At 30.2% G+C, this 25,351-nt stretch overlaps 1 protein-coding gene and 1 pseudogene across 4 annotated transcripts in view; one reads left to right on the plus strand and one right to left on the minus strand.

Moving 5' to 3' along the window:
- The first annotated feature begins 3,463 nt into the window (after nucleotides 1-3,463).
- The window catches only part of LOC145190882 (interferon-induced very large GTPase 1-like), a 36,578-nt pseudogene continuing 14,690 nt past the window's right edge, over nucleotides 3,464-25,351 (plus strand). The window contains exons 1-11 of the transcript XR_016444758.1: nucleotides 3,464-3,561; nucleotides 4,379-5,996; nucleotides 6,120-6,171; nucleotides 6,380-6,505; nucleotides 6,786-7,884; nucleotides 8,108-12,279; nucleotides 14,028-14,216; nucleotides 14,496-14,657; nucleotides 16,224-16,406; nucleotides 16,542-16,693; nucleotides 17,092-17,215. The product of XR_016444758.1 is annotated as an interferon-induced very large GTPase 1-like (transcript). The remainder of the gene's footprint in view (nucleotides 3,562-4,378; nucleotides 5,997-6,119; nucleotides 6,172-6,379; nucleotides 6,506-6,785; nucleotides 7,885-8,107; nucleotides 12,280-14,027; nucleotides 14,217-14,495; nucleotides 14,658-16,223; nucleotides 16,407-16,541; nucleotides 16,694-17,091; nucleotides 17,216-25,351) is intronic.
- On the minus strand, nucleotides 17,765-20,372 carry LOC149882035 (uncharacterized). 3 transcript variants are annotated; one of them, XM_090066413.1, is made up of 2 exons: nucleotides 19,392-20,372; nucleotides 17,765-19,247 (listed from the first exon to the last, which is right to left on the minus strand). In XM_090066413.1, exons 1-2 carry the CDS (start codon nucleotides 19,498-19,500, stop codon nucleotides 19,063-19,065), a joined length of 294 nt encoding a protein of 97 aa, XP_089922539.1. In that variant the 5' UTR covers nucleotides 19,501-20,372; the 3' UTR covers nucleotides 17,765-19,062. The 3 variants fall into 3 exon arrangements, with proteins under 3 accessions (XP_089922539.1, XP_089922536.1, XP_089922538.1); XM_090066410.1 differs by having other exon boundaries at nucleotides 17,765-18,180; nucleotides 18,272-20,362; XM_090066412.1 differs by having other exon boundaries at nucleotides 17,765-18,180; nucleotides 18,953-20,361.

Raw genomic sequence — 25,351 nt, forward strand, 5'->3', positions numbered from 1 at the left:
ATCAACTTATTATAACCAAAATGTATTAGTATTTACAGAGACGGTAATTAAGCAGTTTTCATTAAACGGTGGTTAAGCAGTTTTCATCGTGCTACTATTTATCGGATCATCAAACTCTTTGAGAATGGTTTACCATTAGAAAGTAAGACAAGAAAAGGTCGTCCAAGTAAGTTAAACAAACAGTAGGAAAATACTTTACATTTTTAGATAAAAACATGCGCGGGAATATCGGATTATATTCATGCAATAAATAAACCAGTCAACCAAATGTATGATTTAAATGTAAGGAGAAGTTTGCACCAAAGGTCTTTGAATGGTTAACGTTATCCATCTAAGCACTTCTGTGCAATTTATAGAGAAGACCAACGGTCCGGCGATTTGTGAAGATGTGATCGTCAAAAGTTGTTTGCCAAAGTTGTTAAAAATTCATCAACAAATATCATTAACAAGATAAAAATATTTGTTGACATGACCTAGCCACGTCGCAATATGCAAAAACACAACAGATTTGCTCAATTAGTATAATGTACTTTTTGTGCCGAACCATATGTATCCACCGAATGTTCCAAAAACTAAGCCAATTTAGGACTTTTGAAAGAAAAAATACAACTAATTATAAAATCAAACCAAGAGGAAAACATTTATTCAAAAGACGTAATATGATTGTTCTCCTTTAACGATCGCCCCCCCCCCCCCTCCACTGTCGGTACAAGAGCAATTTAGACTTCTTAAAAACAGGTTTGTTACGACATAATATGTCAGCAGATCTGTCGATATATTTTCAGACCTTTTCTGCCAATATAAAATGTCAAACATACTTTATACCGACATATTTTGACCTAATTTTATATCTTAGACCGCCGACATTATAATGTTCGACATATTTTGACATATTTTTATGAATATAATTTTTGCGAAATTTTTCAAATTCTTTAGCTCAAAGTCTTGACAAGGGCTTTGCTGAAAACATACCTTCTAAACTCTAAGGCATAAAATGCCACTTCATTAAAACTTTCATGGAGTGCCATTTATGTCTTAAAGTAAAGAAAGTATGTTTTCTGCTTTTGCAGAAAAATAATAGAAAAAAAACTACACAAGACTAATGTACACAAGACTATTTTTGAGTCTGATCAAAAATAGTCTTGTGTACATTAGCTTTTACTACATGCTTAATTTTTAACAGAATTCCAGTTTTCTTTTTTAAAATTAGTTCACTTTTTTAACCACAATACAACACAGCAATTCCAATTTGCTCAATTTAATTATCAAATTCTTTCTTTTTTTTGTTGTTATCATTTATTATTTTTGATGTTTATTGCTTTTATTATTTTAAATACTTTTAAATTCTTAGTATTTTTGTTGTTATTATTTTTATTCATACCTTTTAAGTCTTTTTACTATTGTCATCATCATTTATTGTTCTTATTTTTTACCATTTTTAGTATTTTATATTCTTTTTTGTATTACTTATTATTGTTATTACTTATTATCTTTAATATTAGTTACTTTTTTTATTACATCTTTGAATTATTTTTATTTACTATAATTGTTTCTGTATTTCACTTAAAGATGCTGCGAAAAGAAAGAGTCATAAGTTTGAGATCATAAACTATTTCTAATTTACAATTATATGTATGCCATGAATGTTAACGTGTTTCTTTACTATCTTATTGTTTTATTTGAATTGATAGTCAATTTCTATTCTAGAAAATCTAAAGATTATCTAAAGATTATATATATATATATCTAAGTAATATAAAGATATAAAATAAAGATTATATCTAAAGAAAATCTAAAGAAATCGTAACTAAATGTATGATAAAAAATGTAAATTCTGTTACACTTGTTCTATTTTACAAATAGCATATATTAGACTTGTATATCTTTTTCATAATGATGAGGTTTATACTTTCTCAATTGAATATTTATTTTCAGACCAAGAGCTAGTTTAGGGGAATCTTAGATTTGGGGAATTTTAGATTTGAACATAAAATGTAAAGTAAAATACAAAGCCAAAAACTTTTAAAATTTAACTTAGTCTTACATAATATTCTTCAAATTTCTTCTTACATATCTTTTATTGGGATGACCAATTACCATTAAAATGTTAGGTGAGTGTCAGTGTAACGCTGTATTTTGCAAATAGCATAAATAATATTTTAAATTTAGCTTATGCATGTTCTTTAAAAATAGTCCAATGTATGTATGCAAAGAATACAGGGGAAAAACCTGACATTTTTGCCAGAAATTTTAACATTATTTGTTGTCCTACTTTTTTGTTCATCCCTTATTAAATACTGATCTGACCAAGCAAACAAATTGAAAAACCACCTGTCACTAGTAAAGAGCAGTAAAAAATACTTTATCCGATGAAAGTATTAGAAATATGTCTGTTTTTACCCCTATGGTCTTCATGTACAATCAATTGAAGTTTTTATTTCTCAAATCCAAGAGCTAACTTCGTAGCTAGTTAGCATGAGCTAAAAAAAATGAGAGTTTGTGGTCACATTCTCTAAGCTTATAATACTAAACAAAAAGCGTTTGAATTCAACTTCCAAAAAAATGTCTAAAAGACACAATTTGAAGATGTCAGACAGTAACTTCAGCCGTCAACATTAACTGGTCCAGGATGTGTTATTGATGAAGACATCTTATATTGTCTGTTACTTATGATTGGTATTGCCGTTTTCCCACAATTAATTAGTTACCGTTTCCCGGTTCAATCCTTTTTACTTAGACATTTATTTTAAAATATTAGTGAATATACATTTCAATAAATTTATTTAATAAATTATAGCTAGCAAGTAACAAAGTAAATGACAGCGTTTTACAGCATATTAAAGTACTTCCTATTTAATCAGATGGCTATTTTTTTTCTCTATAATTACAACTACTGTTTAAAAATTATAATTATTGATATAATTACGATTAATGTTTAAAAAAAACACGAACTTTTAATGATTTCAATCTGACTAACTTCCTTGATTATTATGACGTGGTGGAAAAAGATTTGTAGCATAAACTACGCATCTCATTTTTTCTTCATAAAAATATTCGTTTACAGACTCTGTGGAAATTCCAATAATAAAATCTAATAGCAAACTTTGACCTGTAAAAAGATATTTAACAAAAAAGAGCAAGAGGCTCAATGTTTGTATTCACTGATGTGAAGCCAATAGTTTGATTCTAATGGTTCTCCCAGGGATTTTTCAAACGATCCTTATTTTATCATAATGAGTTTCTTTAAAATAGAGAATGAAATAAATACAATTTATGGTTTGCGAAACCAAGATAAGCTTCAGCTGATTTATTTATGAATACAAGGTGATATACAGTGTAATGGAAACCTTTTTCATATTTCACACTGAACATCACCAGACAAAATAATAGAAAACTTTGTTTAATCAGTGTAAATATGTAACTGCTTTTATAACGATCAGATTACTGTGCTTTTAAATAAAAACTTTTAAACTCCAAAGTCGCTTTCGCAAAGATCTTTAATATTAAAAAGTTAGGAGTTGATAGTTATGTAAAATGGAGGGTTTTAAAAATGTTTTACAGGTATGTCTTGTCAAATTTATTGCTGTTGCTGATTGCTTCTTTTTTTTTTATAAGTTGAGAACTTATATAAGTAACAATAAGCATTTAAAGAATATCTTAGCTCATAAAGTCAAACAAATTTTATTCCAAGTAAAGTTAGTGGCTGGAACTTTCTTTTTATTGGTTTAAGCTATAAACAAAGTTTTTTTTTGTATACATTATTTGTTCATTTTTTGATTAAAACTGAGAATGTCTTAACTAGCTGAATATTAAAAAGATTTTTTTTTGAATGTTCAACGATATCTTTTTTGGTTCTAAAAATAAAGTATTTTTATAAAAAAAAAAACTACAAAGAAAAAAAAAATCAGCCAGTCATAGAGTTAGTCTCGTAACACGTTTTTAAGTTCGCACTAGCGTTATAACTTTGCTAAACCTCTTTAAATGACAAGCTTAAGAGGATTGATTAAGAGGATTGCGTAAAACTTGTTCACAGGGATTCTAAAATGCTTTTGAAAACACTTTAGTAACTTTTTGTCCAAAATAATCCCAGTGAAATTTATTTAACCTCAAAAAAACGCATCATTTATATTCCAAGTATATTGCCACCGCAACAGTTTTTCCAAGATAAAACCTGTTAATAACTAGCTGGTTTATAGGTTGTTTAATTCAATCAACTGTGAGTTGACATAATTACTTATGAACTAGAAACTAGCTTGTTTTTTTCTGGGTGTAACAAAGTACATTTACTTATTTACAATACCTCGTTACTTTTTGCAGTACTTCTAAAAATAACGAGTTACATGTACAACGCAATACTTTCACTTTCGTTAATTTTCAGGCTTTTTTTCTTTGTAACGAGTTACTGTCATAAAAAAAGTATGAAAGTACTTGAACTTGATTGTTTCGAATGAATCGTATAATACACAAAGTATCACGAAACTGAAACCGGTACAGCTTGAAGTTAGATTCCAATCATGCATCAAGACTCGAGGCTGTGTTTTGAACACACAAATACGCAACTAAACAAACGCACAAATCAATGAGCGAACTGACTGTCTGTTTGGAAAACTAATCGAAAGCGTTTATGAAAAAATACAGCGATGCTGTTTGTGAAGTTTACTCGCTCCAAACACAAAGAGAAATTAAGATGTTTTTTCTCTACTTCGTTTAAAACTCTTTTTTCCATAAATACAACTCCTCTATTTACCCAATTTTACATAAACTTTTTATCATACATGTATTGTGAGGGCGGCGTTTTTTTTTTTTGTTGTTATCAACTAATAATTTAATTTATCGATAAAGAAAGGTTTAGAGTTGTTTGGAAGGTTTGTGGGGGTTGGGAACAAGGTTAGTGGTGTGGGGAGTACTTGGTTAGGAAAGGGCAACGTTTTGGGATAGTTTGGTTAGAAACGGGCAAGTTTTAATCTAAAAGGGTTAAAGTTCTATTTGCCGTCCTCAGTATATTCAGTTATATAATAAAACTCAACAAATGTTCTGTTAGTGTCTAATGATAGCACTCTTATATTTATAACTTTAATATAATACAAATAATATTTTCTTACGCTTCTTGCAGTGTTCAATACTGTTTATATCAATTACTTCTCTCTCTTATATATCTTCTTTTTATTGCAAATATCTCCTCTTTAATTAAACCTTTCGGTTATTCTCCAACAATCAATATTAATATTTTACTTCTTTTCTTCTTTTATTTAACTGATTATTATAAAACTGCTTATTCATCAAAGTACTTTTCTTATCACAGAATTCTTTCTCTTCTTTAAAATCCTCTTTAAATCTCTTAAAAGCTTTTTTCTCTTTAAGACTCTTCTCCTTACTAACTGCTAGACTCTTTCCTTTTTTTGAGCTTTTATAGTTTTTGCTTGTTTTCCTGTTGTGATATCTTTTCATTTGTTTATATGGCAGGTTGATGAGTCTTCGTGTTTACGTCTTTTCTCAGTTGTTTTTAACTTTTCTTTTTTCCGTTTTATCGTCTACTTACGTGATAGATTGATGAATCGCCGTGTATAAGTCTTTTCCTGGTCGTTGTTTTTAACTTTTCTTCTTTTCGCTTTATTGAAATGATAAGTTGAATTAGTCTACGTGTGTACGTCTTTTCTCAGTTGCTGTTTTTAGTTTAATTCTTTTTGCTTTATCATTTATTTATTTGAAGAGTAGACGAGTCATCTTGTGTTCGTCTTTTCCGATCGTTGTTTTTAATCTAATTCTCCCTCTTCACAATATCCACAATTATTGGCATTGACAACCGTTTAAAATATATTTCTTTTGTTTTCATAATTATTTCATATATATAATTTCAAATCAAAAACAATGTTTAAATGTGGTTGATGAGATTCAGATTTATCAGCTACAACAAAATAAATGGAGGTCGTCATTTTGATTACGCCACGTGTCAACAAACTGAATTTCAACTACTCCTATGTCCTATTAACTAAAAAGTACTTTCAGCATACTGAACTTTTTTACTTTTGCTAGAGTATTTTGGTTTAGCAACAATTTTTACTTTTGATTTTTACTCAAGCATTTTTAAAAAGTAACGACCCCAACCCTTGTTTTTTTAGAAATATCACCACTTCAGATAATCTTTATTCAAACTCCAAAACACCTGTCAAGGTTGTTTATTACTTCTAAAAAACCACTTTTTAGATGAATATAAATCAATAAAAAAACCAATTAATGTGAATTGCAAACAACTTAAAAAGTTATTTTCCAAACAATTGTTTGGAAAATAGCTTTTTAAGTTGTTTGCAATTAAAATATAACTTATTAAAGCAACCGAATATTTGCTGCAAAATAACACTCTACTCATTTTTCAATATAGGTTGCAGTTTTTGAGCCCTTGCACTTTTCCTTAGGGTGCTTGTATGATGCTAGGCAGGAGAGGCTTGTGCCAGATGTTTTGCTCTGGGAACCAAAAACTATAAATGCACTCAAGTCGGAAGAATCGGTAAGTTACTGCTTTTTCAAATCAGTTTAAGAAATTCCACAAAAAGTTTATTGTATTCATTATTTAGTCATACCAGATAATTTTTGCGAATAACGACCGTGTTTTGTGATTACATAAACCATCAAAAAAGCAAGCATATCGTACTAAAACATCCCGCTTTTCTAATATTTCTTAGTTACATATAGTTAGCCATCATTTAAACCTCGACATAAAATCATGTTTCTCAGTAATTTCCACAAACATTAGTTTTTATTTAACCTTCAATGCTCTATTTCATCAGGTATCATCAAACAGCATTGATGTTGAGATAACGGAGTCATGGAACCGTAAGTTTAAAATAAAGCAAACTCCAGAACGAATGAGGTTTTTTATAACATGTGACATGACGGATTTGAAAGTTTTTGGAAAATCTTTTACCGAAGAAAAACAATCACAAAAGCATGTTCAAGTAGCCATAGTTCTTGAAAGGTCTTTGAAATCAGAAAGTCTTCCAAAGCACTTAACAACCGTTTATGCTATTGATAAGCAAGTTGTTTTAAGTAAAGATCTTGCTACTCATGTAGTTGTTGGAGCTCTATACGGAAAAAGGGCAATTGTTAACCTAACGCTAGAACTAAAAGAGGACCAAGATAAACGATTTACCTTGGAAGAGCTGAAAAATCTAGCCGAAAAAATTGTGAACGACTCAAACAATAATACAGAACTGCTCACCATTAAAGAAAAAGAAATGACGAAAAATGTAATATGGACGGTTCACGGAGAGCTGAAAACATCACAAAATCATTTGTCATATCAGGAAGCTAAAATGTTGATCCTTCAATTTTACCAAGGTAAGTGTGAAGCCACCTCCGCAACTTACATTTGGATTATGCCTTTGACAGATGTAACTTCCGCGGATTCAAAATCTTCGGATATCAGCTCTACTTTAATAGAAAACTGCATCAAACAGCTAGATAGTGTTGCCGAAGTTAAGCAACAAGTCATTGATTTGTGTTGCTTGCCATGTTTACAGCTTTTCCAACATGCCAAAGCGGAACTAGAAAAGTTCATTCAGCTTTTAGATACAAATGCGACTTCATACAAAATTCAAATTAAACAGCAATTGTGTAATACTAACAGAGAAAATGTTTCTGAGGATTGTCAATCGAGGACTGTAATGGATAGGAATGCTTCTCCTTTCGCACAGCACTTCTTAGAAATTTGGCTCCAGAAAGCCAACAACTTTTTAAAGTTTCTTTCCTTTGTTTTCAGCACTCTAAACGCTGAATCTACGAACATTTTGGTATTTAAAGCTGAAACATTTTTTTCCTTTGTTTTCAGCACTCTAAACGCTGAATCTACGAACATTTTGGTATTTAAAGCCATTAACTTTTGTTTTAGTAATCAAATGCTTACTTTCTGAAAATCTGTTTTTGAACCAAATGGAGACTTCAAGAAAGTGCAGCAATTTGAAATCGTCAAAAAGTTTGCACTACGAAATTACTTTTCCAGAGGCTATTCAGATTACGAAGTCCTTTACAGAACTTGCAATGAAGAGTAGTGGAAATGAAGAAACTGGGTTTTTTGTTATTGAAGAAATAACACAATGCGCAAACGCTTAAGAATTAAGTCCTGTATCGGTCAGAATGTTTAGAAATGGAAAAGAAGAACCATGCCCAACACTTCCATCAAAAGCAGAAAATGCTGCAGTAAAAGAAGTTTTCCATGAAACGATAGGCGTTAGTTTGGAGAAGCCTAAAAAAGAATTAGACTGCCCGATTGTGAGTGCAAACGATGTGTTTGGAAGAAGAAACGAAAGAAAGCTCTGCAGAGAAGACGTGTTTTCTGTTGACCTTTATCAATCTCAAACGGCTGACAAAACTGATACAGAAAAACATTTAACATTTTTGAAACAGCTTTTGTCATTAGATTATCGTTGCAGAAACCAAGAGAGCACAAAACTGTCTGAAAACACTAAGGAAACCTTCCGCGATTGCGAAGATGAAGATGACTTTTTTTCAAACGCGTTGAAAAAAACAGTTGAGCCAAAAAAGTCAGAGAAGGAAACGAGTAATGCAGATCTCGTTCAAAAAGTTATTTCAGTTTGTGACGACTTTTTGCTACAAGATGTGTATGACAAAATGGCATCATGTCAGCTGGCAGTTCCCATAATAAGTTTGCGAGAAAACAAACTTCTGTTTCATTTGTGGGCAACACGGGCTGTTAAGAAAAAGTGGGTAAAATGCGTACCAGGCTAAGAGGAACAAGCATACGACAAGTTTATTGCAAAACAAAAAATGGGAACAATCTCATTTTGCAGAATGGGCAACATACGTATTTCAAAGTCAAAGCTTGCAAACTCGCTCCTTTCCGTTGTTCAAGGATGGCCTGATCATTCCTATTTTCTTCACCGAGACGTTGATTCAGAGTCACCTAAACCGAGGATGCATTGAATCATGCTGGTATTGTCCTATGGGAGGACCAAGAGAGCATTTCAAAGACATTAATTGCATTTACAACCTGAGAGGAGATGTCAGAGAATACAAAAGTCAGTTCCAGTTCTTGTTGCAAGTTTCTTCAACGGTTGTGGTTTTAATGGACAACACAGAACTGCAAAGAAACGAAATCGAGTTGCTGAAATCCACAGACAGCGCTATTGTTCTAATAAACTTGTCTCAAGACAATGTTCCTAAAACCATGGGCAACAAAACGTATTTGTACGCTCTAAACATGAACCACAAGGAGTTGTCTGAAACGATGTTAAAATGCATTTCCTTTTGTTTACAGAAGCTCTCGAGCTTAGAAGATCACGCCAAACACGCTCTCTCTTTGGGAATGGAGATTGACGAAATGAATGAAGACTGCCAGTTAGAGAAAAAAGCAGCTGATGAGTTTGTTCAAAAACTGAAATCGCATGATGTCGGCGGCTTAAAACAGAAAGTTGTGCCTTTACAAGGAAGTATTTGGCAGCAGTGGGGAAAGCTTGACAAAGAAGAATCGCGACATCAACTTATTGGTGATCAAAATCCGCAAATGTATAGCAGTCATCTGAGAGATCAGAAAAAAATACTTAGAAATGAACAATTTAACTTGGGTAAAAGCGATGAAATCAACTTCTTCTTGGAGCAGTTGTGCAACTTTAACAATACAACACAGCGCTATTTCATCGATTGGTGTCAATTGAATCTTAATGAAGAATCTGATAAACATTTGCCAGCAATACTTCGAGATTACAATAACTCAAGAAAGGAACTGTCTAAGTTGGTAAAGCAGCTGGAGTCAGTGAAAACAAACGACGATAAAAATGTTGAGCTAAAATATATCCAATCATTAATTGATAAAGAAAGGAATACCACCAAGAGTTTATCAGAACATTTTAACTCAGCATCGTTCGGAATCGAACATGTATTCAGAGAATTCAGCCAAATCTATGAAAGTCACGAGTTTAAAGGTCAAGAAAAGGCTGTTTCATTCCTTCCCACGCTAATGGCTAATCTCTTTATCATGGGGTACCCATTCGAAATCATGGATGGTGACGCTTCTCACGTTCCCCTCGTTTGGTTGAAAAAAGTGTTCTCTGAAGTTAAGAAAGTCCTCGGAAGAAATATCAACGTGTTTGTATTGTCTATTTTGGGTATTCAGGGCAGCGGAAAATCCACTCTTCTCAACACAATGTTCGGATCGAAGTTTGCTGTTTCTTCTGGAAGATGCACAAAGGGTGTTTTTGTTCAGTTGCTTCCAGTTTCCAGGAATCTGCGACAAAAGATGAACTGCGATTACTTCGTTATAATGGACTCTGAAGGCCTAAGGTCTCCCGAACTGTCGGGCTCTTTTAGACACGATAACGAAATTGCAACTCTTGTTGCTTGTCTTGCAATCGCAACTTTTATCAACTTCTGGGGACAAACATTTAGCAAAGAAATGTCTGACATAATACAAATTACTGCCCACGCCTGTATAAGAATGAAAGAAGTAAAGATAAAGTCCTATTTCCACATGATATTTGCAGGGGTTTCAGATGTCACGGCAGAAGAAAAAAACAGGTTAGGCGTCGGAAAGGTTCTTGACGAACTTAATACCACGATATTTAAAATAGCACGGAACGAAGGGAAAACAAACATCTTCAGCGGTGTTTCTTCCGTCTTTCCAATGGTTCAAGAACATGTTGATCATTTGGTCATTCCCGAGTTTCTACCAGCTCTTTGGCAAGGGAATATGAGCCCACCTGAATCGAGATACGGCGAAGTTGTGCAAAATCTAAAAAACTCCATTTGCGTCGGACTACTGCGCGATCACGGTCAACGGTTGAGAAGTCAGCCGTTGACCGAGTTTGTGAATCGGCTATCTGACGTGTGGGAAGCTATAAAGCAAGAAAACTTCATATTTGATTTTAAAAACAGTCAAGCTGTTGAGGTTTATGGAGAACTACAATTGCTTTATGATAAAGAGCTCAACCAGTTGAGAAAAAGTTTCTTTGAAGCGTCATATCAGTTGAACGAAGAGTGTCTACGTGGCGAATTAACGGATGAAGTCGAAGGATTCAGAAAATATTCGAAAAAAGTAGATCAACTGATACTTCCAAAAGTTGATGTCTGGCAGGAAAAAGTTGTTGATCAACTAAGAGCGCACATACTTCAGATGAACGACTCCGAAATGCTGCAGCTTATTTGTCAGCATTTTCTTTTGACATGAAGAAAAAAGTTGTTTCATGGCTTGAAACAGAGAAAATGTTAACCAAAGAGAAAATTGTTGCGATTTGCAGAAACGAAAAAACTGCACCTATGAAAAGAGAACAGTTCAAAACAAAGTGCCGACTAAAAGCCAGAGAAGTTGCAGGAGAACTAAAGGCTAGTAGGAGTAACGAAACCCTTGCCTCTAATGTAATCGAAGAAGACTTGTGCAAGAAGTCTTTTAAAAATGTGTTCAACGTTTGGATTCAGCAGGCTCATGCTGAAGATAACGAATCAATTATGCATCCAGAAAATATATTTCGCAACATTTGGTATGACTCTTTAAACCTCCTTGTTGAAAAGTTAAGCCTATTGAATCCGAGAAATGATGCAGAGCTACGCAATCGTATAAACAAGTGTTTTACTGACATCGAAGATGAGAAAGAAGAGCTCCTATCGCTTCTGGAAATGAAACTGAAAACGGAGGACTTAATTGCCAATGACTGGCTAGCGAAAATAACTTTCCTTAAAAATGATTATGCAAGCCTGATGGAGGCGGAGGAGAAAAAGAATGCCATTATCAAGAAAACACAATATATCATCAATGAATCCAAAAAAAAATCAACATCTCACTTCAGCTATACTGCTATTATCGCCGAAATAATGCACTCAGCTGCGAGATCACTTAAGTTGCCATTTGATTCTTGTATTGACTTCGGCAAGAATTTCAAAATTGATTTTCTCATCAAAATATTTGGATGTTCTGTGAAAAAAATAACGACACTGTATATAGAACAAATTCAAAACAACTCCATATCTTCATATTTACAAAGCAAAAAAGCAGAGCTGTATAGAGAATTTGAAATTGAATGCCAGATTGCAGACAACGATACTAGAGCTGGAACAAGGTTTATTAGCAACATTCTCTGTCCGATAATTACCGAACAAGTTAAACTGACAGTTGGATCTACAGTGTTTGAAGCCATGATAAGTAAAGATTTGTTCAGCCAGAAGAGTGTCATGATGTTTTACCTTCTTAAAGAACTTCTACATGCACCTTTTAGCAAGCTACTGTCCTATATTCAAGACTACAAAAGTTATGTGAAATCTTGGATTAAAGAGCAGGTAAGTGTTTGTATTTTTTTCTAAAATAGTTATTGGATAGCATTGTAACAAGTGTTCATGTTTTTCACACTTATTATTTTTCATTAAAAGAGTTATATCCCAGTTGCGGCAGTTGCCAATGGGCGCTTAAGATTTTAGAAAATTTTATTTGAAATGTCATCTACATATAAAAAATTCTTTATATGAAACTGGGGCAATTGCATCAACTTTATTCAACAATCTTCAAATTAATACATTAAACTTCTGAGTCAATAACAAAATTAATTTAAAACAACACTGTGCAACACACATTTTATCACTTGGTTCTGTGCCATTTCCACTAATATTTTACGCAATGTATAAAGATTTTTTAATCGATTCATTACCAAAAATGTATGATATTTGGGTGGTGAGAATGTTCAATATTTGCTTATTATCATTTATACTGCAAGTCTTTTTTTTTGAAATAAGTTGCATGCAGTGTTGAATAAAATGTTTTTCATTGTATACCTGATGGCGATTAGTGAATCAGCATAAGCAGGTTTGAACATGCCTAAACTGAAGTTAAGATAAAAACAAACTATGAACACTCCCTGATGTTAGTATTCAATAAGCAAACGAAAACTAATACATAACAAAATAACACCTCACTGTATGTAGGTTATGAAAATTCATCATTCAAGTGAACCTGATACTAATACGTCAATGTTTCTTACCACATATGTAACAGAAAGAGTCGGAAGGTGCTTAAAGCTTTTAACACCCATTTGAGAATTGAATCAATGAAATCTTTTTTAAGATCATTTTGAAGTTTAAGCAATAAAATCTTATTAAAATTTTTTCTTAAACATAAATTAAATTCTTTATAACTTTTGCATTAAAAAAATGATATTAACTTCTGGTTATGTATTAAGTTACTCTATTAAGTTACTTATGTTATATTCGTTTGCAGTTTTCAAAATTAGTACCTTTTTTTTAAACTATATATCTTTTTTAGCTTTTTTCTATTCTATATTTTGAAAAATAGCAAATGATAAATAATCTTCAAATGAGAAACACTTAGATTACAGGGCATACATATTTCATTAATAGATATGTATTAATGAGACTATAATACTTATGTGACATACAGCTTTTGTGACATACAGCTTTTGTGACATACAGCTTTTGTGACATACAGCTTTTGTGACATACAGCTTTTGTGACATACAGCTTTTGTGACATACAGCTTTTGTGACATACAGCTTTTGTGACATACAGCTTTTGTGACATACAGCTTTTGTAACATGCAGCTTTTCTGACATACAGCTTTTGCAGCTTTCAATAAAATACGCTCTGTTTCAAATAAGTTAAATCCACTTCCTCTCATGATGTTTCACTTCTACGTAAAACATAAGTTGTTATTTAAAAAAAGTGCTTTTATAAAAAGAAAAAAAAGTGCTTCTATAAATAGAAAAAAAAGCTGAACTAAATTTAAAAAATGGCTTTATTTATATCAGAGAAACTAACTCATTCGTAAAAATATGAATGTCAAGGTTAGCCAAGATACCACATATCGGGATAACATCGCGCCAATATCGCATTAATTTCGCACGAGTATTATATGTTACTCAAATATAGTTTCATTTTTAACTGTTATACTACTGTTATGACTGTTGCGAGATTACTGTAATTGGAAGACAATAATAGTATAAAATATTGAAATTAAATGTTTGAGGCTAATTCGGTACATAGGGGAAAAACTTAAAGTTTGTTTTATTTGTTACTAGGTAACATTCTACTGCAGATTAGATAACTTTCTCCTTGCATCTATTACTGACAAAGTTAAATCTCTCATTACTTCAATCAGCGATGTTTTGAAGTCCGTAGCTGCAGATGCAAGTCACACTAAGAGGGATTTAAGAGCCTGGTGGGCGATAGTTGATAAAAAACTAAAGTTACGTGGAATGATATATCGGGTAAATATAGACTAAACATAAACGTGTCACATTGTTATAGGCTCACCATTACTTAAAAAAATATTAGCTATTTAACTAGTTTTTTCAACTTAATATGCGAAACTCCAATTTTTAACTGGATTATTCTCTAACAACATGAAGAATGATACCGTTAACTTTGTTCTCTTAAACTTCGCAATTCATAAAAATATGATGCAATCCTAATCCCTAACTTTTTTATATGAAAGATATTTGTTTTTATTTGAATATATTATTACAGAGATCGTTTTATTTTAACAGCAATCTTTTGAGGATGTAGCTATTGAACTACAGAATATCCAGGATTTCTCATATATATCTGATCAGGTTGTTCTCCGGATATGTGAAAGCTCCTTTGAACCGCAGATCTTTGATTGTGTCGTTCAAACTGCTGTAGAACAAAATAACGTTGATTTAGCAGATGTAAGTCAACACTATTTTTGATTATTTAGAAAATTTATTTGATAAACTAAGTTAGAGTTTAATAGATAACTAAGATAAACTAAGATATTAGATAAACTAAGTTAAACTTAAAGTTTGCTTTAATACAAGCAAAAAGAAGTAGTTTGGAACACAGTATACTGATCATACCATCAATAACAAGTTGTATGATACTGATCTTACTATCATACTAGATAGTGCTATGTAAAAATAAAAGATAGCTCTTCTTTTTATTTTGAATATGAATGAATTTTACAAAAAATTTCCATTGAGGTTTATAAGCAGCGTGTTTTTGTTAATTAAAACGATTTCCAGTTGATGCTACTTGGTTATACAAACAATAAAAGTATTCAGCTCTGCACTTATCTTCAGGCAATTGATTGTGAAACTGGACAAAATCTTTCGTGTTTGTAAATGTTTCTATGTATATAAAACTAATCTTTTAAAGTTGCTACTTGTTTCTTTTATGAAAGTTTATAAGAAAATGTCTTGGTGCCAAGAATGTTAGAAATGTCTATAGTTTTTTTTTTAAGTAATAGGATAAAAAGGTATTTAGTAAAGGAAAATTACTTCCAACGTAAAAATAAAAGTATAGTAAAAGCCAAATTCTATGTTAAAAACTTTCGTTTTCGAGATTTTTTTGAATATTGGGAAGCAGGTGGGTGGCTCTTTAAGTTTATAACAGTAATCTATTATTATTTTGATATTCCATTTTTCTTTGGTACCTTTCCTCTATAACTTTGATGTCCTAGTCAAATATTTTGCCTTGTTTATCAATGATATCAATCAGATATTCAATAAAACAATCTAAATGATTGTGAAGGAAAAGTACTTTGATTTTCATGTTTATTCCAACTATTCTTACATTTTTCATGTTTCAACGTTTCTCACAAGTCATTCATAGATATCAGCATTCCGGTTACCCAGAAAGGTTTTTATACAATTTAAAATGAAGACCTCGCAATTACTTTAATATCGATCAATGATGGACAGAAAATGACATCTTTAACTAACTGTCGAACTAGGGGTTCATCAATAATGTTATCTTTTATCGTCTCATTGCATAAACCTGGAAACACTTTTCAAATTAACTGAAAACAATCACTCTCTTTATTGAAAGCTTTCAGAAGCTGTTTTATAAGCCCTAACTTACTGTGGAGAGGAAGGAATAGATTTTATCAAGTGGCACCTTATTCGCCGCTGTGTATATATCTGTGAAAGCAGCTATGTATGCATCTATGTATGTGTATATATTTATGAATATATTTTTCTCAATTGATAGCAAAGCTTAAAGACAACTTTAGGCCTTGCCATCAAGAGAGAAAAATAGGAATATTGCATAACTGGCTTATTGCGATACGAAAAACTAGAACTAGTCAAGTAAAGTGAATATGATTTTCTGATTCAACGTCTAAAAATTTACGAGAAACAGTTCTTACTTTTCTGGCGCTAAAAAAATTTTCCTGTATTAATCTACTAATACGTTTTAAAAGTTAAATGACGTTTAGTATATGCTTTTTATTTAGTATATATATGTTTTTTTTACAGCCTGAAATTATTGAAAAAATATTAGACTGGTTTGTTTTGAAACCTCTGAATGCCTTAGAAGAACAAAGAATTGGCTGTACTGCTCAGTGCCCACTTTGCGGAGCTAATTGTGCAGGTGGTGTTAGTTGTCGAATTGAAGGTTCCAGTAGTCAGAAACATAGAGCTGAAATCCATTTGCCACAGGTAATTTTATGGTTTTACAATAAAAGTATATGTTAAATAAATACCATAACCAATAAAAATGTATATACTTTTGAAAGACCAGTCAAAAAAAAAAAGTAGTGTTTTGCAATCAACAACATTTTTATTTTGCTTTAGGGCATAAAAGGCACGTACTGGTTGAAAGCTGAGGCTAATAAAGTCAACTGCCTTTTTTCTGATATTTGCTCGGCCATGATTAGTAGTAAATGCGGAATCAAACTTGCACAGAATACTAGAGTAAAATACGGAATTACCCATAACAATTTTATGTGAGCCTTAAACTTTTACTATGACTGTCAGTTGGTTGTCAGAGACCTAATTTATTTTATCATACTATATATTACATATATATGACGAAATTTACCGTTTATTGCTTTTCAAATTATCCCATTATTTAAGACATGCATTTACTTTTATCTCATGATTATTGTTGCCAATGTCGCACGTATAACAACATTCAAACAAGCTATACCTTTTATGCTAGGTATCATTTTTTTAACAACACTTTTGATTGTAAAATCAAAGATATCATAAACTGTGCTATAATTGAAGTAAATGGCATCTAAGCAAAATTTGTTGAATGATTGTTTGATAAAATGGCTTTAGTTTAGTGAAAGGTTTATTGTTAATACCCAACCAACTAAATGCTTTCTTTACTCAATTATAGCCCCTATTCAGAACTCAACAGATATTTTTTTGATTGGCACATTCAATCACTGCCCCAGGCCAATGCCACGGAATTTTGGCAGTTCCTTTACGTCAAGCACCAGACGCAATTAGCCGAACACTATGTAAGTATATTTTTGGCAACTTTGATTAGTTTTAAAATTTTAAGCATTTTTTTAAAACCTCTTTAATGTAAACTCCGAAACAAGTTTTTATTTATCATAAATTAAAAATATAATTAAAAAAAATAAAAAGTATTTCTTTGGTATTTTTAATAAACTCTTCTGTTAGTCTTTACAACAACGTTTTATTTTATCTTTACATGTTAAAACAATGGGATCAATAGCTATTATTGTTATGTGCGTTTGTTGAACCTTTTCACATTTAAAAAAATAAACTTTTTCATCAATAAAAATTTTATTTTGTGCGGATTTTTATTTTTTCCTGAAAAACTTTATCAGTAAGTACATTAAGTATGCCCCAAATGACCATAAAATAGACAGTTACTTCTCGGCAACTTTTTTTAATTTTTAAAAGCAATCTTAAAAACACTTAATTATAACAATTAAAACCAAACAAGATGTAAAAAAATTTTAAAATTAATTTTCCTTAAACTAAAATAACAAACGAATTTTGATTTAAATTAAAACAACGATTAATTTGAGAAAGCGAAAAACAAAACAAAAACTGCTAAAAAAAGAAAAACCCCGAACAACAGAATTAGAACAAACAAAATGATCAAAACATTCAATGCGTACTCACTAGGTTTTAAATACATACATACATACATACATACATACATACATACATACATACATACATACATACATACATACATACATACATACATACATACATACATATCAAGTTTAATTTCTAAAGCAACTTTATCTGCAGTGTAAAATAAGAACATAAAGGAATGCTGAATTTAACAAAGTTTACTATTAAATTAAAAAGTATTTACCGCAAACCCATAGTTAAAATTAGAAGTACTTATAATATGCAATAAATATACAATGTTTTTAATAACTTCAATGTTTTCTTCAACACACAATCGTTTAGCTTTTGCACAACTTTTACCATCATATTTCTAAAATAAGTTGATAAATTAGAATGAAATATTTTAAAAAGTATTTAACATTCATAAACAGTTTTTAAAAATGTTCTTCATAACTACACACTTAAAGTTCTCTGATTTGGTAATGGTGGAACAACTTTTACAAGGGTGTTCGCTTGATTGTTCAATTCATCTTAATTATTTAAAATAAAGTTCGACCAACCAAAATGAAATTAGTTAACTAATAATAAGTATTTATTTTTAAAGAGATTTTATACCTTTACTCTATTAAACTTTTCCATTTTATCAAAAAAGAAAAATTAAAATAATACCTCAATAGAATTATCAGCAACAAAATTGTAAATAGAATATTCAAAATTCATTTTAATTTAAGTCTTTTCTTTGCTTTTTCAAAAAGTAAAAAAAACTAAAAAATAATAAATGATATAACAAATTTATAAAAAAAGAAAATCTTCTTTTTATAGTAATCCTCTTATTTTTATTGTCCTCTGTAGTTGCTTTTTTTTAAATTTCTTACATTTAATTTATGCAAGTCAAAAATAAGGAAGTCATTTAATTTATACCAGTCAAAAGCAAGGAAGTCAAACACATTGACTTTCTGTTGCAATAACAAAAATATTAAAGTACTGATAATATAAACTTTCCCACAGACAAATGGGAAAATTAAATGAATTTTCTGTTTATACCAGCCAAAAAAGAAATAAAACAGAAGTAAGGTACTGCAATAAAACAAATTACTTAAGTGATGAAGTAGATGTATATTTAAGAGAAAATTTTTTTTTACATATAACGATTCCACATCTGATAAAAATTCATTCAACAAAGTGTTTGCATCATCCACCATTCCTTGATGAATTGAATCAGATACAAGAAGCATTATAGCAGTGACAAATTTTATCCAATGTGAAAAATTTGTGCAGGTATACTATTTTTTACTAAAGACCAACCAAAAAACAGAAAATTCTGCCATTTGGAAGCTTTCCATGACTTCTTTTCCGTTAAAAAACAAGTGTCATGACCACAATTATTTGGTAGATTGATATTTTTCCAACTGTTACTGATATTACATATACTTTGAACTGAAAGAGAATAATTAGCACCATGATTATCAATCCATAATGACACAAAATGTTTAGTGACTCCTAACAAGACATTGTGCATGTTGTCAGGAATAGTGTTATTGTTTATATCAAAGCATGGAATATCCATAAGAATTGAAGTACCTTTTACCCCATTAACAGGAAAACCTGCTGCAACAGCATTTATACAATCTATCATATGTAAACCTTTTGAACGATGTTGAAAATTAATGTCTATATACATACACTCCATCGTGTTGCCCACACTCCATCGTGTTGCTCACCATAGTAAAAGTCACATCCATAATATCCATTGAATTGTTTAGTATTTGTAAAAATTGGAAGGGCTATAGTATCAGTAGTAAAAATAGTAGTTAGACAGTGTGTATGCTGATAATTGCCCCAAGTAAATCCAATATTCCATAATGAATTTGCTTCTGCTACAAATGGCTTCAAAAAAGTAGTAGCAATTGGTTTGTCATTACCTAACCAAATTCATGCACAAATAATTTTTTTTTTCCTGTCAAAAGGGATAAGTTCATTGATTGATGCCAAAATGGGATAAATTGATCTTGTTGAAGAGTTGTACTAAGGAGAACCATCAATATTAAAAGTTAAAGTAATATTGGGAAGCAGAGGCAGTTTTTTGTATGCATCTCCATCTATGATATCTGACTTGTAATAATTAGCTCAATTTTTGTCTATGAAACGTACATTTCAAGGCTCTAGTATATTTCTCAATTGATTTTCTAGACCACAATATAGGAAATAAGATTCTTGTACCACACTTTTTTTTTTTTATCATACAAAGGATATTCCCCTGTTTCCACTTCCCCAAGATAATACTGACAGTCTAGGCAATACATATGAACTTGAACTTGCTCATGAATACTGCTTAATTGCTTTTTATAAAAATAAATAGAAGAATAGGGAAAGCCTGATTTTAACAGGCATAATAGTTTTAGTAAATCTTCTATTGCAACATCAGACAATCCGTGTCATAAAGAGATTGAAAGAATTAAAACAAAAATTTCAGACATTAAAACAAGAGCAACATCTTCAACCAAATCAACGGGTTCCTTTTTTTTTTCCAGAAAAATCTATGAAAAAGGTGGAAAAGTCACTAACTTTTTCTATAGTAGACCCAGTACAAAAGATTATTACCAAACATATATATATATATATATATATATATGTTTATATATATATATGTTTATATATATATATATATATATATATATATATATATATATATATATATATATATATTCAACTGCTATCACAACATTTTGATTTTGTTTTTATTTATCTTTTATATATATATAAGATAAATAAAAATCAAAATGTTGAAGGTCTTTTAGGTGGTAAGTTGTTACCGTCAATCAGGGCAACTTTACTCCATTCTTTATGGTTATTTCACTGAAGTTAAATTTAAGCTTAATAAAAAGTTTGCTTTATAAAATAAATTGATTTTTCAAGTTCTAAAATGTTGTTATAACAACTTTACAAAGAAAATTTAAAAAATTTAAGATTTAATATGCATGAGTGAGGTTTTAAAATTGGTGCAAAGTATCCCCAATAAGAGGGTTACTTTGCACCAATTTAAAAAAATATGTTTTTTAAGTTAACAAAAAATATATATTGCAGAAAAAGTTGATTAAAGTATAAAGTTAAGTTCAACAATTTTATAAAACGCTACTTTAAATAATTAAAATATTTTATGTGTTTAAAAATATGGTCTTTAAACTCTAAAAAAAAAAAAAAGCCCTGAAAGTTAATTTAGTTCAAAAAAAAATTTATTAAATCTCAAAATTTTAGGAGGGCTTACTCCTCCAATTATTGTATCCCACGTATAAAAAAAATCTTTTTTTTTCAGATGCCATTTCTAATTATATGAAGATTTTACCATTATACTTACTGTTGCTCCATTCTCGTTAAAACATTTTATGATTCCAGGAAAATATTTATTTTTACAATTTATTACAATTACAAATGCATGAATCTGCTTGTTAATTGGTTTCACCAAGTCATAAAATAAATGGTTATCAAGAAGGTGGGTTGCTAATGATTCTGTTTTACTGGAACCATCAAATGGTTTTTGAATTTTTCTCTTACACTTTCTTTCTTTTCAATTTGGAATCGATTTGTTTGAATCTAGTTCAATATCAAGTAACTCTAAATGAGAAAGACTTTTTCCTGCTGGTATGTAACTAATTTCTTTTTTGCTAACTTTGGTTTTGTCACAATTGAAATACTTGTCAATTTGAGAGCATCCAAAAAAGACGAACTAATGGCTGACGCCTCAATTTTTTTATTAGAAATTCTATCAAGCAGTGGTTGCACATCACAAGGGTAAATTCCACACTTTTGAAAACCACTTTGAAGATTTTTTTTTAATATTTGGTTCTAGAAAATCAAGGACTTGTTTTAGTAGCCACGGAAAGTACTGCTTAGGTAAGACACCAAAACATAAACCTTCTGGAGTTCCTTTCCACTCTAACAAAACTTTTCTCCGTGCCATTTTCATTGGCCTAAAAAAAGCAATATCTAAGAGTTGTGTAAGATGTGTACTGTTAGGAGGCAAACATACAAATGAAATATTTTCTTCTCTGCACTTTTGAAATATAATAACATTAAGGTGAGTAGATGCGTTGTCAGCAATGAGAACAATTAACTTTTTTAGTTTTGGCAACATAAGACTTTCAAACCAATTATTTAAAGCAAAAAAATCAAACCAACCTGATTTAGTACTTTGAAAGCGACAATATTTTGGCCCTCCTTCTATCCATGTATTCAAAATTTTAGTGGCTTTACACAAAACAAATGGTGGAAGCAATTCACCAGCTGCACTATCACACATCATTAAGGAAGTGATGGACTTTGAAAAATTACAAACTTTCTATGGATACTTAATGCCACGATGACATTTCACTCTTTTTCCAGGATTATTAGTTAAATTAGTTTCATATAGGTTCCATATATTTTCTGCAGGTAAGTTTTTCACAATCTCCTTCAAATTTTCAGTATATGCTCGTATTGTTTTCTCAGTTACTGCAGCTCTGCAGCATTTGATCTTTGCAGCAAAACATTCTTTTAGTCTGGGGTATCGTGTTAAAAAAGATTTTACCCAATCTTTGCCAGGAACATTATTTGAAAACTGTTTAGCTTTTCTATTTACTTTGTTTAAGTAGCAGCTCACTGTAAATCTCAAATCCAACTGAGTCAATGAAAAACCAAAACCACTCATAGCTTGAATATATGAAACAAACGACTATTCTTCAAATCTTGAAAATATAAGCTGTTTACCTGGTCTCATTAAATGTTTTTGGTTTAACTTATTAATTATTGTCTTTTTTGGTATATTAAATTGTTTAACAGCTATACGCTCCATTTTTTATTAAATCCAAACATAATTTTAGTGTTTCAGTTGAATAATTTATGTAACTACGAGCTCCTATCTTCCTCTTATAATAGCTTACCATCCTTAAAAACAATTTTTATCTGTTAGCAAGATTTAAAACCATAAAATGCTTAAAAATATATAGTCTGAGGTTGCTTTTCACCACTTTCTTAGCTGGTGCAAGTAGCCCCTTTTTGGTTAAAACAAGACACACAAACTGTTTTGAACAGCACTTTCATAAATTTCATAGCCTAATTTATTAATATTATTATTTTTTTTGCATAATTTTAATTACTGATAGTTTCTTCGCGTAAAAAAACTAAACTTTGCTTAAGTTGATTAAGTTTTCGTGTAGAAACACGCCACTTTTAAAGGAGGAAAAAATCGGTAAAAAAATGTCTTCCATAAATATTAAAAAAACAACACTTAAGATGACAGCATCATTCAAAATTATTTCCGAAAATTTAAGAAAATGGCCCAACAAACAAAAAAAAATCAAATATATTTAAAAATCAACATTGTTATTAGAGCTGGGGCCAATGCTATAAACATAAAAAACGAAGTTTTTTCCGTAAAACACGAAGTTTTTACCGTAAAAAGAGAAGAAAAAAAAAGTTCATTGCTATAAACATTCAAAAAGTTCCGTTTTTAAGATAAAAACTTTGCTATTAAATCCAATACCATAAACGAACCAGGGAATCGCCTTTTCAGATAAAAAAATTTTTTGAAAAAAAACTTCAGATAGATTTTTGATCTCAATTTTAGATATTTTCTTCGTGATTTTTAGCGGCCATTGTTGGAACAACGTTAGCTCTTCAAAATCATTGAACATTCTTTGTTTGTGTTTTTATGTAGATATTTTATAGATAAAACTGAAAAGGATTTTGGTAACTTCATAATTAACTAATTACTTAAAATCTGCATTTAATCGATTATTCAGTTCCTTGTTGTGCTTCGTTAACAATGCATGCATGAATTTAAAATTCCAAACTTATTTATGTAGGTTTTCGATAGTAATTTTGGTTAAACAAATTTGTCATAGTGTTTGACTAAAGAAAAGTATAAATAGTCGATAAATATGCCATATAATACACAAATACACAACAAAATAATACACAAATACACAACAAAATAAAATGTTGTCTAAAGAACTTAAAATGTTACTAGCAATAAAGATCAGAGAAAAAAAAGAGGTTCTTCTTGGGAAGCTTAGTTTGTTTTAATTAGCAAACTATTTAAATAAAAATATGTATAGTTACATTATATTTTATATATATGTATACATATGTATATATATATATATATATATATATATATATATATATATATATATATATATATATATATATATATATATATATATATATATATATATATATATATATATATATATATATATATATATATATTTACAAATGTTATAGTATAAGTATGTAATATATAGTATATATTAACATAATATAAGTATGTAATTAATCAATCATATATTTCTAAAAAAGATTTTACATTCAAGTTTATATACAAATAGCTATAAACTAATGTAAAGTAAACTACTAATAGTGCTAATTATTATTACCATTATTATTACCCTTATTGTATATCACTAGCACTATTAGTAGTTTAAAGTATATATATATATATACTTTCAATAGTTTTATTAATTTAATACACTAACATTGAAAATAGCTTCTCCTACACTGTGTATAATACGATAAACTGTGTTGGTAGAGATTCCATGACAGTCTCTGAAAACATGAAAAAAAACATTTGTGCCAATAAAATGAAGAAAAACCATTATCTGGAAATGTACTGAAATGCTTTTGTTTCGCTTAGTATAATGTGGCAAATCATCTTTAAGCCTAGTTTCTAAAAATCTAATAAAGCTCTTGGACTCGATACTGTTTTCGAAAAACGTTGTCAGAAACATCTTCGTTAAAAAAGCGACCATTAAACTAAAATGATATTGAAAAACAAAACAAAAATATAATTTCTGCGCCTATTTAGTATGATTTCTGATTTTGTTAGATAAAAACTCATTAAAAAAAATAGCAAAATTTAGTACTTTTAAGTAATGTTTTAAACACCAACCTCTCATTTTCTGCAACTTCGAAATCTAAGTCTTCATCCAAAAAAATTAAATCCATGTTCCTACTTTAATTTTACACAGTCTTTTTAAACACCAAATACTAGAAATGTAAAAATATTCATAAAAATAGAATAGACAGCACAGCCTACATAATAACTAATAAAATTTGTTAAGTAGGCCTACTTAATAAAAATTTTAAAAAAATTGTTGTTTTCAATGATGTATTACGAATAAAAAAAGTTCGTGAATTTTTGTGACGTATACGTTTTATGCTTTATAGCAATGGCCGAAAAAAATACAAACAGCGATAAATTCTTCGTGTTTTCGAATTTTTTCACGTAAACATAATTTACTTAAAAAATTGCGTTTTTACGAAAGATTTTTTTTTCTCGAAAAAAACTTCGAATTGTTTATAGCATTGGCCCCTGGTGAACTACAAAAACTTTTCAAAATAACCCTCGTAGGAGTAAAGTAGCCCCGGTTGACGGTAGGTGCAAGAAGTAGTTCAAAAAGTTCAAAACTAAATTGATGTAAATAATCATAAAAATGATGTTTTAAGGTGGTATACCCCTCAGAAATATCAAATTTTTCAAAAAAATTTTTGTTGTTTTATTTAAT

The sequence above is a fragment of the Hydra viridissima genome, unplaced genomic scaffold, assembly GCF_058129835.1.
Source record: "Hydra viridissima isolate aposymbiotic clone 2 unplaced genomic scaffold, HvirCarnegie_v1 scaffold_11, whole genome shotgun sequence".
Lineage (NCBI taxonomy): Eukaryota > Metazoa > Cnidaria > Hydrozoa > Anthoathecata > Hydridae > Hydra > Hydra viridissima.

Coding starts and splice junctions, on each gene's coding strand:
- LOC149882035 (XM_090066410.1), bottom strand. CDS start 19,500: ATGGAGTGTATGTATATAGACATTAATTTTCAACATCGTTCAAAAGGT.